Source organism: Dipteris shenzhenensis, chromosome 7 (assembly GCF_047967505.1).
Source record: "Dipteris shenzhenensis isolate YYH24624 ecotype China chromosome 7, Dip_SZ_1.0, whole genome shotgun sequence".
In the NCBI taxonomy this organism is placed as follows: Eukaryota; Viridiplantae; Streptophyta; class Polypodiopsida; order Gleicheniales; family Dipteridaceae; genus Dipteris; species Dipteris shenzhenensis.
Genome location: NC_141602.1, coordinates 5,131,148 through 5,145,765, shown reverse-complemented (window position 1 = coordinate 5,145,765; position 14,618 = coordinate 5,131,148). Strand labels below are relative to the sequence as shown.

The 14,618-nt window shown below is 42.7% G+C and overlaps 1 protein-coding gene across 1 annotated transcript in view; it reads right to left on the bottom strand.

The window, feature by feature from the left end:
- The window catches only part of LOC147899849 (uncharacterized), a 51,875-nt gene that overhangs the window by 26,283 nt on the left and 10,974 nt on the right, over positions 1-14,618 (bottom strand). The window contains exons 4-6 of the mRNA XM_087377273.1: positions 14,512-14,607; positions 848-955; positions 435-695 (exon numbers count right to left, since the gene is read on the bottom strand). Of these exons, the coding sequence (XP_087233399.1) occupies positions 435-695; positions 848-955; positions 14,512-14,607 (465 nt within the window). The remainder of the gene's footprint in view (positions 1-434; positions 696-847; positions 956-14,511; positions 14,608-14,618) is intronic.

The window sequence follows — 14,618 nt, the reverse complement described above, 5'->3', positions numbered from 1 at the left end:
CTCACCTTTACTGACTCAATTTTTGACATCACCTGTATTATATATCTAAAACATTGGTATTTTACCATCTAAAACGAGCCTCTTGTGGATGTGGTTCTGTTATAGGAAAGGCATCTCCTAATATGCAGTGTGCCATGCAATCTATGTCACACAATGAAAAGACTCAAAGGATCTACAACCCCCTAAATGCAAGGACCAACAAGCACTATCTGGTGTCCATTTAAACTCAACCATGCCTTGAAATGGTGCTATTCTTCTTTAAAATTTTCTATATTTTCTCTTATTTCTTTTTGTACGTCTCTTTCTCATACATAGCATTTTGTCAGGGAAAAGTATGTCTATATACCTTCCCCCCCCAAAAAAAACAATATTAATTAATACAAAAGAGGCCTGCAAGTGTTTATTGAGAAGATCATTACAAAGTGGCATAGTACCTCAGAGTATGGTGTAAGTGTTTCTGAGCACAGGCTTTGAATTGGTGGCTTTAAAATTGATGATGGCAGCACCTTGCTCAAGAATGCTGAAGCAAGATTCCCAAAAAAAAAGAAGGGAAGTAGCCATGATGCTTGAGGAAAGGCATTCTCTGAAAGATAAGCAGCTGCATGGTCTTCCTTCACTTGCTGCCTTGAATAATTTTCAAGAGCAAGAGGAACATTTGATTCTTGAATCAGAGACTGGGACAAAGCAAGTACATCCTGGACATCAATAAACATGCCACCTTCAAAAAAAGCAACTAAGATGTGAGAATGACAAAACCAAGTGCAATCACAGGTGTTCATTACAGATCTCCTTGCTAATCAAGAACAGGGGAAAACAGAGAGTGCTTAGGTCTAAGAAAACAATAAACCTGGAGTGAAGAGTTGCATCCCTGGCCAAGCGCATTTGACATAGCATGTGCAGCATCACCTATCAGGACAGCCCTCCCTTTGGGATCAAAAAATCTACTGCACTTCACCTGTAAGCCAAGATGAAACATAGATAACAAATGTACAAGTAGAGGTTGTCAGTGAAAAGAGCACAAAAATGTTTATGGCCATCGCAGAAGTCAGTTAAACATGAGAGTGAAGAACCCATGATAGACACAAGATGATACAATTCTTCTTTGAAACTTTCAATTTAAAGAATTCTGAAACTACTCTCCTAATTCTGCTAGTCCATCAATTATATAGTATAATAGAGTTAGACAAACCGAATGAAGAGAAATATGCTCCTGAAATGCAATCCTCACATAATATAAGACTAGCTAATTATTAGAAAAAACAAATCATGAATGATAACCCATGGTAAGAATTACATCAATAGTGACTCCTTTGCCATGATTACAATTACTATTGCAAATCCCAAATCTTTCTTAATTAATTGAATGACTAATTATCCCAAGTGACTTGAAAATTAGGAAATCGCAGTCGATCCACTGACTGGAAAGCAGTTAAACTCAGGCACTCGCTTTCTTTGTCATAAAACATAAAACAATTCCCATTCATGACTCAAAATGCGACCCTGTAAAGTTACAATGGTACTCAACTAATATGGCCAAGGGCTGAGAAAGTGGAAGAGAGGTCCATAAAACTATCGGCTCAGTCAGCTAGGAGGGAGATGGCCTCCACTGTAGAAAATTTCAGTGAATATTGCTAAAGGATGGAGCACTCAAACAATACAAAAAAGCTATCTATGGAAAAAACACAACACAAGGAGTCTCCCCACCCCCTGCAGGCGCCCACCCAATACACACACACAAACATGTCCATGACTAAGCAGACACACGATGTAAACAGGCAAGCATGCACTCAAACATAGCAAAATACCAAAGCAAACAAACCAATAGACCCCACAAAAACATAGAAAAGCACATATCCAACAAACTACTATAACCTCCACAAAGCCCAACAGACCAAGAAACAGATAGACATAGCACCACATGGCACAACCTACCCATGACACAGCAAATCACAAACAAAAAGGTGAAACCAATATATGTAACCCATACAAGCCACTGTGGGCTGAAGAAAAGGGCTCACTAAGGCAAGATATATGTAACCCATACAAGCCACTGTGGGCTGAAGCAAAGGGCTCACTAAGGCCCTAAGGCCCTTGCTGAATGCTAAGTGCTAAGAATGCAAAAAGCTAGTACAAATATAGTAGGAAAGAAAAAAGGGAGCAATCAAATACTGCTCAGAACCAGAGCTCCAAGTAAATGTGGAGGCTCTATATAACCCGGCGCCCTGATGGCCCTCTAATGTGATGCAAAGAGCTCACGTATCTGTGTCTGTCGGGCTGTCTACCGCGGTGGTGGGGGGCGCGGTCTCTTGGATCTTTGTATCGAATGGGCTACATCGAGAGTAATGCCTCGTCTCTGGTGGTCCCCTCTAAGGAGGGCTGAGATAGGTCGAACCTCAATCGTGCGTGCTCTGGTAATCCCACGTGTCATGTGTGGTCTCCGTGTCTCTCGTCCAGCCACATCCTGGTGATGGGTCTCACTGCTGATCCATAGTGCTCTCGTCTTCTCGAGCTCCTCCCCCTTGATCTCATCTAATGCTGGCTCGGATGCGTAAAAATCAGTGACGCGTGTCTGTGCTTGGTCTAGCTCGGTGTCCTAAGGCATCGACTGAGCTGATCTCTCGCATGCCGCACAAGGGAATGTATGTGTCTCCGTATTTCAATCAGGTAGAGCCCAAAGCAAACCTGGTCGGGGAAATGTAGCAGTCGTGTGAGTGGTCCGAATCCGAGCCCCTCCTGAAAAAGACAAAGGTATCGCCCTTGGATCTCATAGTACACCGGACAAACACATAGAAAATGCTCCTCTGTCTCGACCTCCCCCATCATCCATAGTCTACAGACCCGCTGCTCTCTAGGTATGCCAGCCGCTCTCTCCCAGCCTCAATCCGCAACTAGTGGGACGAAACTCGTATCTGTCCAATAGCAATCCACAAGGCGTGTGAGACTCTCCTATCATCGAGGTATTGGGGCCTGACGATGAGACCATGCTCCGATATCCTCAAAAAGTGGTCAGGATAGAACTGGGTCTTGGTGGGGAACTCCTCATCCCCCCCCCCAAGCCCGAGATGTGTGAAGCTCAAGAAGGTCTAACCGTATGATACGGTTAATCTCATCATGTGGAAGGAGCTTCAATGGTGCATCCATGTTGTACTGAAAGGGGGGGATCCTATCCATCTGGATACCGTGGCTATCAAACCATGTGGACACCTGTGCATACCATGCTGTATCAAAGCCTCTCTCTGCCAGGCGTCGGAATGACTCCAGTTAGAGAGAGAGAGAGAGAGAAAGTTTATTAAAGTCTTCGGAAGACCGATGGGTCTATGAGACTGTGAAAATCCTGGTACAAACGAGCTGTGAGGGTGGAGCTACTAAATGAGCATCCACACCAATGCAGAATGCAAAAAATGCAAAATGCTAGTACTAAGTACTAAGTACAACATAGTCATGTCAGTGGTCGACTACATATCAATCTCATCATCATCATCATCATCATCATCAAGACATCAGGATGAATGAGACAATGGAGGCATGAATGCGACGATAGAGTGTTGTCGGCCGCTCACAGGTGTGGCCTTGTGACGTCTCCTAGTCATAACTCTATGCCTAACAAGGGCTACAGTAGCCCCTGTTGGCCGGGCTCCAACTCTCGATAGGGAGAGGATATCCCCAAGTGTAATATGCGCGTCAACCCTCTGTCTGAGTTGTCGAGTCGCTGGCTCTAGGTCACAATCATGTCGAGGTCTCGTCCCGTGGGGGTCCATGTGATCTGCCAGGAAGAACTCCGTGATGGAGCTCTCAGAGGGATCTGCCAAGGAAGAAGTCTGCTCCAGTCTCTATGATCGAAGTAGCCTCTCGTGGTGCCTAACTGCCTCATGAATGAAAGCCACCAAGCATCTCTGGTCTCGATAGGAGAGGAATCGGGACAAAACCCCAAAGCTATCTCTAAAGAGACAATAGAAACGCCCTCGGATCTCATAGTAAACAGGACACCTGAAGATAAAATGCTCCTCTGTCTCAACCTCCTGTATGTCACACAATGTGCATATGCACCTCTCTCTGGGTAGGCCCTCTGCTCTGTCGCCCTCGATATGAAGTCTATGTGAAGAGACCTAAAACTGCCCAATAGAGATCCTCAGTGAGTGGAGTAAGTGGATTTGCGTAACTTAGGGCATGCATCACCGCATACACGTTTTAATATACATGCATTGCATGATTCCTGTTAAACTATTTGTTCCAAATTCATCATACAAAGCTTAATTCATTTCAATAAAGTCAAAATGCAGATTAGAGAACATCCGATAAAATATGAATAGTGGAGGCTTGAAGACCCAGATATCATCTATGTTTTAATATACATGCATCAGATTAGTGGAGGCTTGAAGACCCAGATAAAATATGCAATCCGACATCCAAGCAATAGCAGCAATTAGATGATAGGTAGCAACATACTCCAAAAAGAAAATGTGCAAGCTATATGTTGTGCTTAGAATTGAATAGTGCATATGGCTTGTCCCTGATAACAGAGGATAGCAGAAACAAAACAAGAGTAAAGGAGGCATTGGAAGCAATCTAATAAACTTTCGATGGCTGGTATTTGAAGTTCTGAACCCATGTCTCGTATCATTCAACAAATCTGGTGGATCCAAATAGGATGTGGGCTTAATCAACCGCCTCTCTCTGCTTCAAAACATATCATCAAGCATGCAAAGAAAAAACCTTCATAATAGTCTGAAATCTTGTTGAAATAAAAAGTTTATTGGACGCTCTCTACGTAAGGGCCTTGGTCTATTTGTCAACCGACCCATACGAGGTCATACTACTTTTTGAGTGGAATGTGGAATATGAATGCCTTCGATGATAAGATCTAGGAATGGCCTTTGTCTCTGGCAAACAGTTTCTCAGCACCCATCTTTGTGTGTGTATCGCATATCATGTGAAACTAATTGGTCAAAGACTGTTGAGGTTCTTGGTGTGGAAACACAGGAGATTTTGTGTCAACAAGGCCCAACAGAGGTTATGGCACTGGCCAAGAAGATAGTTCTAAGTTCAAGTCCAAGGTGGTAATTGATTTAAAAGGTCTAAAAGGTGCATGTGACTTGTTGTGGAGCCCTCACACACAGTATTTACATTTACATACAAAAAGGCATTGGTCAACTGACCTGTTCAAGATCACATTCTCATTGGAATGTAAAGTTGGGCAATTTTGCACACAAACTTACTGAAATTATGTCTCATAATATAGTGCCTTGTTAGTGTGAAGGTAAATCTTGCCTCATGGATATGGAAGTAGTATAATTGTTCGTACTCCAATGTGCACGATATTTCCAAAAGATAGCCTTTTTTTATCTGGAACATGCACATACCATTTAATCACAGTCATTACAGGGACCATTGAGTGTTTGAAACCTATATAGATGTAAATATTATGTAAGTTTATGTGTGTTTATGGTTAGTGTTAAACCAATGGTCAAAGTGTTAGTTTCAAGTAAAGGCCATGTTGATCTAGAAGGCGTAAAAGGTGCATGTGACTTGTTGTGAGCAAAGGGCTTCCTGCCACATGCATGGGGAGTGAGGCTCCAGTCAAGGGGTGAGTGCTCCCAGGTAGAATAATTGTCACGAAGTCTAGATGGAGACAGCTCTTGCTGTAGCTGAAGTTTTGATTTGCGTTTGTGATTACTTGTGAGGTTTTTACTCAGAAACGTAACTTTAGTATCACATATATCTAGATGAATCCAAGAACAGACCAAACTCATCCTCTTAATCACAACACCTTTTTTTTTTCAAATGAAGGACTTCTATTAAGTATGGAAAACCCTCCTTGAGAAGCCTCAAGGGAGAAAAAACATGCAGTAATCATAGCAATGAAGGGGGATGAGCATTTTCCGAGCGAAATCTTCTGAGCGTCCGAGCGAAGGAAAAAAAAAGCTTTTAACTATGCAAAAGTATGGCAAAAATGGATCAGAAGAAAACATAGTTTCACTTAGAAATATGCAAAGTATTATATCAATGCCTATTTTATACACAAATCTTTACGTGAATCTTTAGGAATGGTGAGAACATAATGGGATGGCTTTTGAAGAAATCCACATGTAGAGTAGACTTCTCTATGAAAATTCCCTTATGATCCTTCTTAGAGCTTTTACTTAATAGGGAGTGACATTGAAAAACCTCTCTCAACCTATCTTCATGAAAGGGTTTCTTCAAAGAAAACTCATTAAAGAAAGCCATCCAGGTGGTTTCGCCAGCGAAACTCCTTTGAGGTAGGTCTTCCAAGGTAGTTTCACTAGCGAAACTATCTTGGACAACATTTTTAAAAGTGACATAACTTTCACATCCGATGTCCAAATATAGTCATTCAACCACTCAAATTGATCGGAACACCCCATTTGAGCACATCTATGGAGTTATATTTTGAAAAATATTGCATATATGGTATTAAATATTACATGTATTTTATGAGAGTGATATATAAGCCCAAGTTAATACTTATTTATAGTAATTTAAGCGTCATTAGAAACATGTCCATAAATATCTTGTTATTTATGCAATAAAAACACTAGAAAGATATTGCCATATGATATAAATGTGTTAATAAGTAATTATATATGTATAGTATTATTACATTGAGAGTGATTATGAGGGATGTTTCTTAAAGGAATTATTTTTCAACACTTTTTTAAGGTAATAACAGGGGTACAAAGGGAAATCTATAAATAAGAAAATTTACGTTGTGTAAAAATGAATGAGTGACTAGTCTATATATTTTTATGATAAAGGGATCTAGATCTAGTGAAAATAAAAGTGTAAAAACCATGTTTCCTAAAGAAATACAATTTTTAAAATCTCTTGAAAAACATGCTCGGATAAACCTGCTCATAGGTTTTTGCTCGTAAAATTGACGCATCTGCAATGAAGCATCCACGGTTGAGGCTGGAAGTGCCATCTCAACCCATTAGGTGATTCAGAGAAAAAAGGGAAGCCCCTCCATTCCCTGAGATATACCGCTCTCCTAATCCCTTTCCAAATAATATATGCCTGCCTGCAGTCCCAAAGACAATGTTGGATGGTCTCCACAGCAGAAAACAAGTGAAATCTGCACCAAACCTCAACCTTCACTGATTCACTGCACGACACATTTTGCAGTTTCATTCTCATGAAAGTCACTCATAAGGTTGAAACCCATAAACACCATCATGCATAGCAATGACTAGCTACTATGACATTCCGACCAATGTCATCAGCTCCCAATGGTGTGTATAGACCCTAGTATAAAGACATTCTCTCACACATACTTATCTACATGCCCACACATATTTAAGCATTCATTTATACAAAGGTCTTGGTACCAAGTATCTGTCAGCACTCCAGATGTGAAGGGCAAACTCATCCCTAACAAAGGCTACGACAAAAGTACCACACCCAACTGTGTGCTTCCAAATATAAACATGCTTACAAAAGAAAGGCTTATTTAAGTCAAACAAACAGGAGAGTATGCATTAAGTTTATAAATCAAGAATCCTAGCATTTTCCACAAAAGGCCTTAGAGTAGCTGAGTTTAGAAATATGCAACTAATGAGTGCATTTATGATATGTAATATGTACTAACATCTACTTAAAAATCTACATTCCAAGAATTAAAACTCAAAATCAAAAATTTACTCAAAAAGGAAGGTTAAAAGAAAAGAACAAAGAGCAAAAGGCAAAGAAGCAAGAGAAGGAGGAAGAAGTGTTGGAAATAATATTGAAGGAAGTGGCCAATGTAATAATTAGTTAGAAGAGTTAGGGCACTTTTCCCCCATAAGGTGTTTCCCCCAACCATAGTTAGTGGTTGAGTTTAGGTTTGTGTGGGTTTTAACCCTAGTATGGGTTAACCTAGGGTTTCAGGGTGCTGTCATGTTGACAGCCCTTTGTACTTTCATTCTTGTAACTTTAATTCAGTAGTGCTTCACGTTTACACTTGATCCATCATATTCATCTCTCACATTTGGCCATGTGACCCTGCCCTATGCTCCCCGATCTATTCCAAGCTCAAAAAAGGAGTTTTGTTGTGAGGAATCCTCCCCTACCGTTCTAGTCGGCCTGTTCTCTTGCAGCCCCCCCCCCCTCTTCAGCGTGCAGTATGCAGCTAGGCACCTGTATAGGAGCACTATAGGAGCTTCCCTGCAGCTAGGTGATCTGTTTTGGTGCAGGTTTCGAGGCACTTCTGCTGTTTCCAGGATGTATAGACCTATTTCTAAGCTGAAATTACTGCATAGGCTGCTCCGCAGCCTTTGTTTTGAAGGTGACAGCAGGTCGGCTCATCTGGTAGTGACTTTCCCAATGCTCCTTCAGTTTTTTGACTTCTGCAGCAGCAAGGGTTTTAGGACAGGCTCTGAAATACACATACTAGTCATGCACTTCTGTGGAGATGGTTTTGGAAGGCTTACTACAGTTCTCAGGGCCCACGCTGCAAATTGGAGCTGACCAGGGCAACCACCCGAGGTGACCTGTGCTGACAGTTTTCAAGCAGCCTGCACACATTTCAGAGCAGCCTGCTTACATTTCGAGGTGCTGCTACCACGATGAGCCCGAGTTACGGATGCTCCGGAGGGAGGGGGAGTAGGAGTATTCGGAAAATGAATTCCCCAAGGATTTGAAACCTCAATTCCTTTGGGCAGCCGAATAGCTCCAATCTTTGCCATGAGTGCTGAGGGAAAATGAAAGAAAGCCAGAAAAAGGCTAAGAGGGACATGACCTCCAAGACGATGAATAGGGGAAAGCCATGGCGAAGTCCTAATTATACACTCTGCAACAGCTGCCTTTGTTGGTTGCAGTCATTTGGATGCCATATAAACTCTCTCTATTCAAGGAGTGCACAGCAACGTTGCATTTTTGAGGCAGTTTTTTGATCCTACAAAGGGGATGTTTTGAATCTGTCGAAAGAGAGGTCAAAAACCCCATTTTGCTCACACTTTCTAGCTTCATCAATGGGGGTTTATCTACCATATTTGGTGCAGACTTTGTGGTACTTTTCTGTCCGAATTGAGGAGCACAACTTTGTTTTTTGGATTGTTCAAACAGTCCACTCTTTTTAGCTTTAAACTGCTACAATCAGTTGCATTAACCGTGCCAAGCATTCACATGATTTTTGTTGGTGCAACATAATTCAAGGCAAGTGAATTATTTAGGGCAGTTTGTGCATTCATCTTCAGAATCAATATCAAAATCCGGGAGGTGTGTTAAGAATATTGGCCCATGAGGATAAATTGGATGGCACTAATCATTCCCTGTGGAGTTTTATGATGAAACACTTTTCGGTTGCAAAGAATCTTTTTCTGAAGATCAGAGGAGATGGGATGCCAAAGATGCCCATGCCTTGTCTATCAAGAGGTCTATTATACCTCATATACATTCCTCCAAGACTTCCAAGCAAGCGTGGATCTTTGGAGAATATATATCGAGCAAGGAATGAGTGCCTCTTATCTGAAAAGTTAGCTTGACAGTGTCATGATGCTAGAAGAGTGATTCAATGTCAGATGATTTGACTAAGATGATCTTAGAGAGCAGTTATTAAATATTGATAAGGTTATGCCTGATAGTCAGCTTGTGTCCACTATGAATTTTTTGCCTGAGTCTTATTTGTCTTTTAATACGTCTCTGAATCTGTCCGTGAGGTAGTACAATTCCACTCACTTTCCAGGAACTCATACATAGTTGACCAATAAGGGTCTGCAAAATTGTATAGCTGAGACTACCCTTCATGCCGAGAAGGACAAGAAGGATTTGTTGATAGTTACCCTGTAAGTGGATGATATGCTGCTCACAAGCACAAGTGAGGAGAAAATTGCAGATTTCAAGAATATTCTTGTAACTCCAATTGTGTAGAGCTTCACGTTTTTGCTTGCTCCACCATCTCCTGCACAACCGAACAACGTTGAATTGGAGTGGTGTAAAGCAGTTCACAGGGTACTCAGTCTCTTGGTTTGTTCCAAGCTAGGGGGGGTGACTCTGGTTTGTATGCTTTCAGTGATTCAAATTGGGCTACGGATTATGATACCAGACACTCCACCAGTGCAAATTCAAATTGGGCTACGGATCATGATACCAGACACTCCACCAGTGGAAATTCTTTCTTTATTGGCAATTCATTCTTTTCTTGGTTGAGCAAGAAACAATCCACTGTGGCAAAAGCATCATGTGAAGCTGAGTATGGTGAAGCCTTCACCACTACATTAGAATGTGTATGGCTCAAGAGATTAATGGTACAACTTAATGGTGGTTTGTAGCCATCTACTCTCATACTCATTGACAGTGAAAGTGCTCTTGCGATGGCACCAAATCCTATGTTTCATGCACGCATGAAACACATTGAGATACATTATCACTATGTCAAAGAGAGATTGCATGCAGGAAAGATCGGTTTGATCTGCTTTCCTACACATCAAAATGTTGCAAATCTTTTAAGTTGCTTCAAGTGTGGTGCCCAAGTAGCTTGTAGAGAATTGCGCCTCAGAGAAATATAGGACATGCTCTCTTGGTTGGAGGCCATGGAGGAGCTACCATCACAGCAAAAAGCCCCACAAATATGGATGGAGTGCGCACATTCGAGAAAAAAGGGGCCTGGCTCAGGGGAGGTTCGCAAATGAAGTCTCATGTACTTGCAATGAAGATATAGTATGCTCCTAGCTCCCATGAATCACATCCAACACCTCAACATTTACAGTATTCAATGATGTAGCCTCAATGCCCTCTTTTTTCTTCTCTAGTGAAACTTTGGCCTGTCGGACCTAGTGACTTTGGGATGAATGAGGGATCGAATCTCTGCATATGTCTCCAATGTCCTCCCTTTGGAATGCATGGCAATCCCTCGCATTAAAAAGTGAGCTCGAACTCTAGGGGCCGATCCACTCAATGCCACTGTGCAATACTTTGTCGCATCCATTAGAGCTATCATGACGAGCTCATGCATGTGGACTAACTCTGACAGCAGGACTAACAAAAGACTTGCTACATATCACCTGCTTTATTGCTTATGGCATTAGCAATCACCGCATGCACAAAGAGTATAACCGATTTGCTAAGGCTAGATACAACTCAATAGAGTGTAGAGATCCTCCTTGAAAATAAGCCAGAAAACAAGTCTGGCAACTCAGCAAGGAAATCAGTCTTCAGTGCAGTAGTTCAGCTTTTAAATCAGGAGCAGCCCCTAAAGAGAGAGAGAGAGAGAGAGAGAAAGAGAGAGAGCTGTGGCGAGACCTCACCTCCATTGAGAGGCAACATTGTTAGCAGACCAGTACCGTCACACTCGGTTTATAGGCTATAGAGGCCATGTGCACGGATTGCTCATACCACTCCTCAGGGGCCAGGTGGATATAACAGGGTGACAAGATGATGAGGTAGTTCTTCTAGACCACTGGACCTATTATCAGTAGGGACACAACTACACACACGTGCGGGAAGAGGTGGGCCAAATGTATGTGAATTCTCAGGAGACCTTGGAGATGATTGACTCATTCTATAGTCAACTCTTGTAGGCCAAGGAGCTCATGTCCTAGGTGTAGGTTGCTCCAGAGAAGGCTTATGCCTACATTCCCTTTGTAGTCACTCAGAACCATATTGTGAAGTACTTGAGGCATTAAAGCCTGTTCCAATAAAAATGCTCAGGAGATGATGGGCCCTCCCTGGGCTTTTTCTGGCAATATTGGAACTTGGTGAGCAGCCCACTCCACCACACATTTCAGCATTTTTTTTAATTCATGAAGTATATGCAAAGGGTGGATAGAGCTGACATTCAACAGTGGAGATCAATCACTCTCCTAGACACAGCCTCCAAGATCCTAGCCAAGGCCTCAAGCTAGCAGCTGCATCCTTTTCTTTGCGACATTATTCATGGCATGCAAGACAAGCTTTATTCAAGAGGAGAGGAGTATCCTAGACAGCATGTTCACCTCCTAGGAGGTTGTTGACTACCCGACAAGAGTCTCATCCTCTTACGATCCTTAAAGTAGGTGTACGATAGGGTGGGATGGGTCTTCCTAGAAGGAACCATGTAGAAACTGGGCTTCTTGGCATGATGGATCAATGGGGTACCAATGCCATATGCAAACAACTCAAGTCGGCACTTGTTGCAAGTTACACACAGAGGCCTTTTGTCTCTCACACTCAGTACGTCAAGGCTGCATGTTGGCCCCTTTATATTCCTCTTTGTTACAAAGGCTCCAGTAAATTTTCTCTTATCACAGGAGGGAGGCTTGATTTGGATGCACCTCCCGAGATATCAAGAGGAGGACTTTTGGACTCAAATTCCGTGAATGATGCAGCCCTCTTTCATGGAGGGCTAGGCTGCTAGCTAAGACAAAGAAAAACTCCCTCTAGAGGTATATTGCAGGACTTCCGGTGCCAAGATCATTCATCACAAGTTAGTGGGCTTTTTCACAGATACGTATCTCTCACTTAGAGGGAGCCTTTTGGCTTTGGATGGATCCCTAGGCTGAGACCACGCATTATCTTAGATGCAAGGGGGAGATTGATATTTTTGTTGAGTAGCAAGGCCCTCGCTCTAGAAGCATTTGGTGTAAGCTTTTGTATTGGAATTCTACCAAAACTCTCCCCCATGGGTGGAGATTTGGTGGCCAACTCAATTCTACTTGCCACAGCCTACTACACTACATCCTATTGGCACTTTCGCAGAGGGTGCATGGGTCAACCTAGATGGTTGGCCACTAACTTTTGAGGGTAGGACCAAATAGCACCTAGACACTAAGGCAACAGTGGCTAGGCAAACAATGATCCTCCCCACTCCAAGAGGGTATTGGGAATCATTGATCTAGAGATGCAAGGCCAAGCCCTTTTGAGCAAGGCGCCTCTCACAAGTGATCTTTGCCAAGTCTCCCATCAACAAGAGGGCTCTCAAATGATGCAAAGCTTGATCGGGTGTGGAGGCATCTTTTGATGAGTCTTATAATGTCTAGTCCAAAGTATCAAGAGGAGATCGAACACCGCTTATCCATCACTTGGAGGCATCTTTTGACAGGTCTTATTACGTCTAGTCCAAAGTATCAAGAGGAGATCGAGCACCGCTTATCCATCACATGGAGCTTCGAGACTCAAGGGTTGCACGTTAGAACTTAGGGGCCAAGCGGCACATTGGTTGGGTGTACTGAGCTAGTGGCCCAGCCCAAACTATGGGGCGCATTCCACAACCGCCGGAGGAGTGCCTCAGTACTTTGGCTCATATAAGGGATGTTGGATAACAAATAGAGGAGATAAAAGCAGCCATTCTACCAGCATAGAGAGAGGGCATAAGAATGTGGATGAGGAAACCTCAATGGCTTGCTAGATGGGACAGTTCACTACAACTAGAGTCCCTCTTCATGTCCACTACGTGGCCTACCACTACAAATGGTGCGAGGACGGGACACCGCACAGCATGCACTCACCAGCCTTTTAAAGCATCGGAGCTGATGGGACCTTCCAACTAGAGCCCTCTCATGAACTCCATAGAGCATCATGCACTTTCTTTATTACAATGGAAGAGGAGTAGAGTCGTGGGGAGACTTAGCAAGTGCTAGGCCATCAACCCCCGACATTACAGAGATTAAGCTCAGTGAAGGCTTTGGTTGCAGAATGGCCATCTGTTGCGAGAGGTACGATAGCATCCAAGGAGTGGTCTTGGCCCGCCTAGGCAAATCGGCCTTCCTCTTGTTCACCGCACTCATATTTTTACGATTCCAACTAGCCACCTCCCTCTAGACCCCCCTTATGCCACAAGTGAGAGGTACTAGCTGCAGCAGTAGATACAGTATAAGGTTCTCACTAGATACTATTCATGGATCTGAACTAACCTCCAGCCTCGGAAGATATCCTACTCCCCACTGGCCCCATGTTGGCGCAGATGAGGAGGCAGATCTGACCTGCTGCCACTCACGTCAACATATGGGTGGATGTTACACATATCTTGCAGGCAATTTGGAAGCAAGGTACAGAGAGTTCCAAGAAGACCAGTAAGTGCCGTGAGCAATTCTGCAAGCCCTAGCCTGCAGGGACCTGTATATTTTTACAAATCGAGGTCCGTTAGTTGTAAAGTCCACCACACTGGTTGCTGGCATTGCATCGGGTGACTAAAGAGGTAGGCTAAAAGGCATCCAGGAGTTTCTTGCTATCAGGGCCTCATGAATCACTGATTGTTTGTATCGATTTCAAACCTTTCACTAAATAGTACCTTTTCCCTGAGGAAAAAAAGGCTCTCTTAGGGACAAAGAAAATGGGAAGAAGACAAAACATAAGTATTTCAAAACAAAGCACATTACAAACATATGTAAAATCAAGGGTCTACATGCTCAAAGCAGAATAAAATGTAGATAAGCAAAATGAAATTACAATCAGTTCATTTTGCACAACAGTTCAAAAGGCAGAACTACTTGATATAACTATACCTTACCCACATTGAAGATTGCATGACAATAGGTATTTTATCGTTACATTAAGCATAATATATCGCAAGGCATCATTAATTGACAGAAACAAACTGCGCACCCGCATTGAAGATGTTGGTCGCTGCTCCAGAAAAGCTTCGGCAGCTTCTATGGATACTTTCAATGGAGGCATATACCTTTCAACAAATGCTTTAAACTGTACCACAA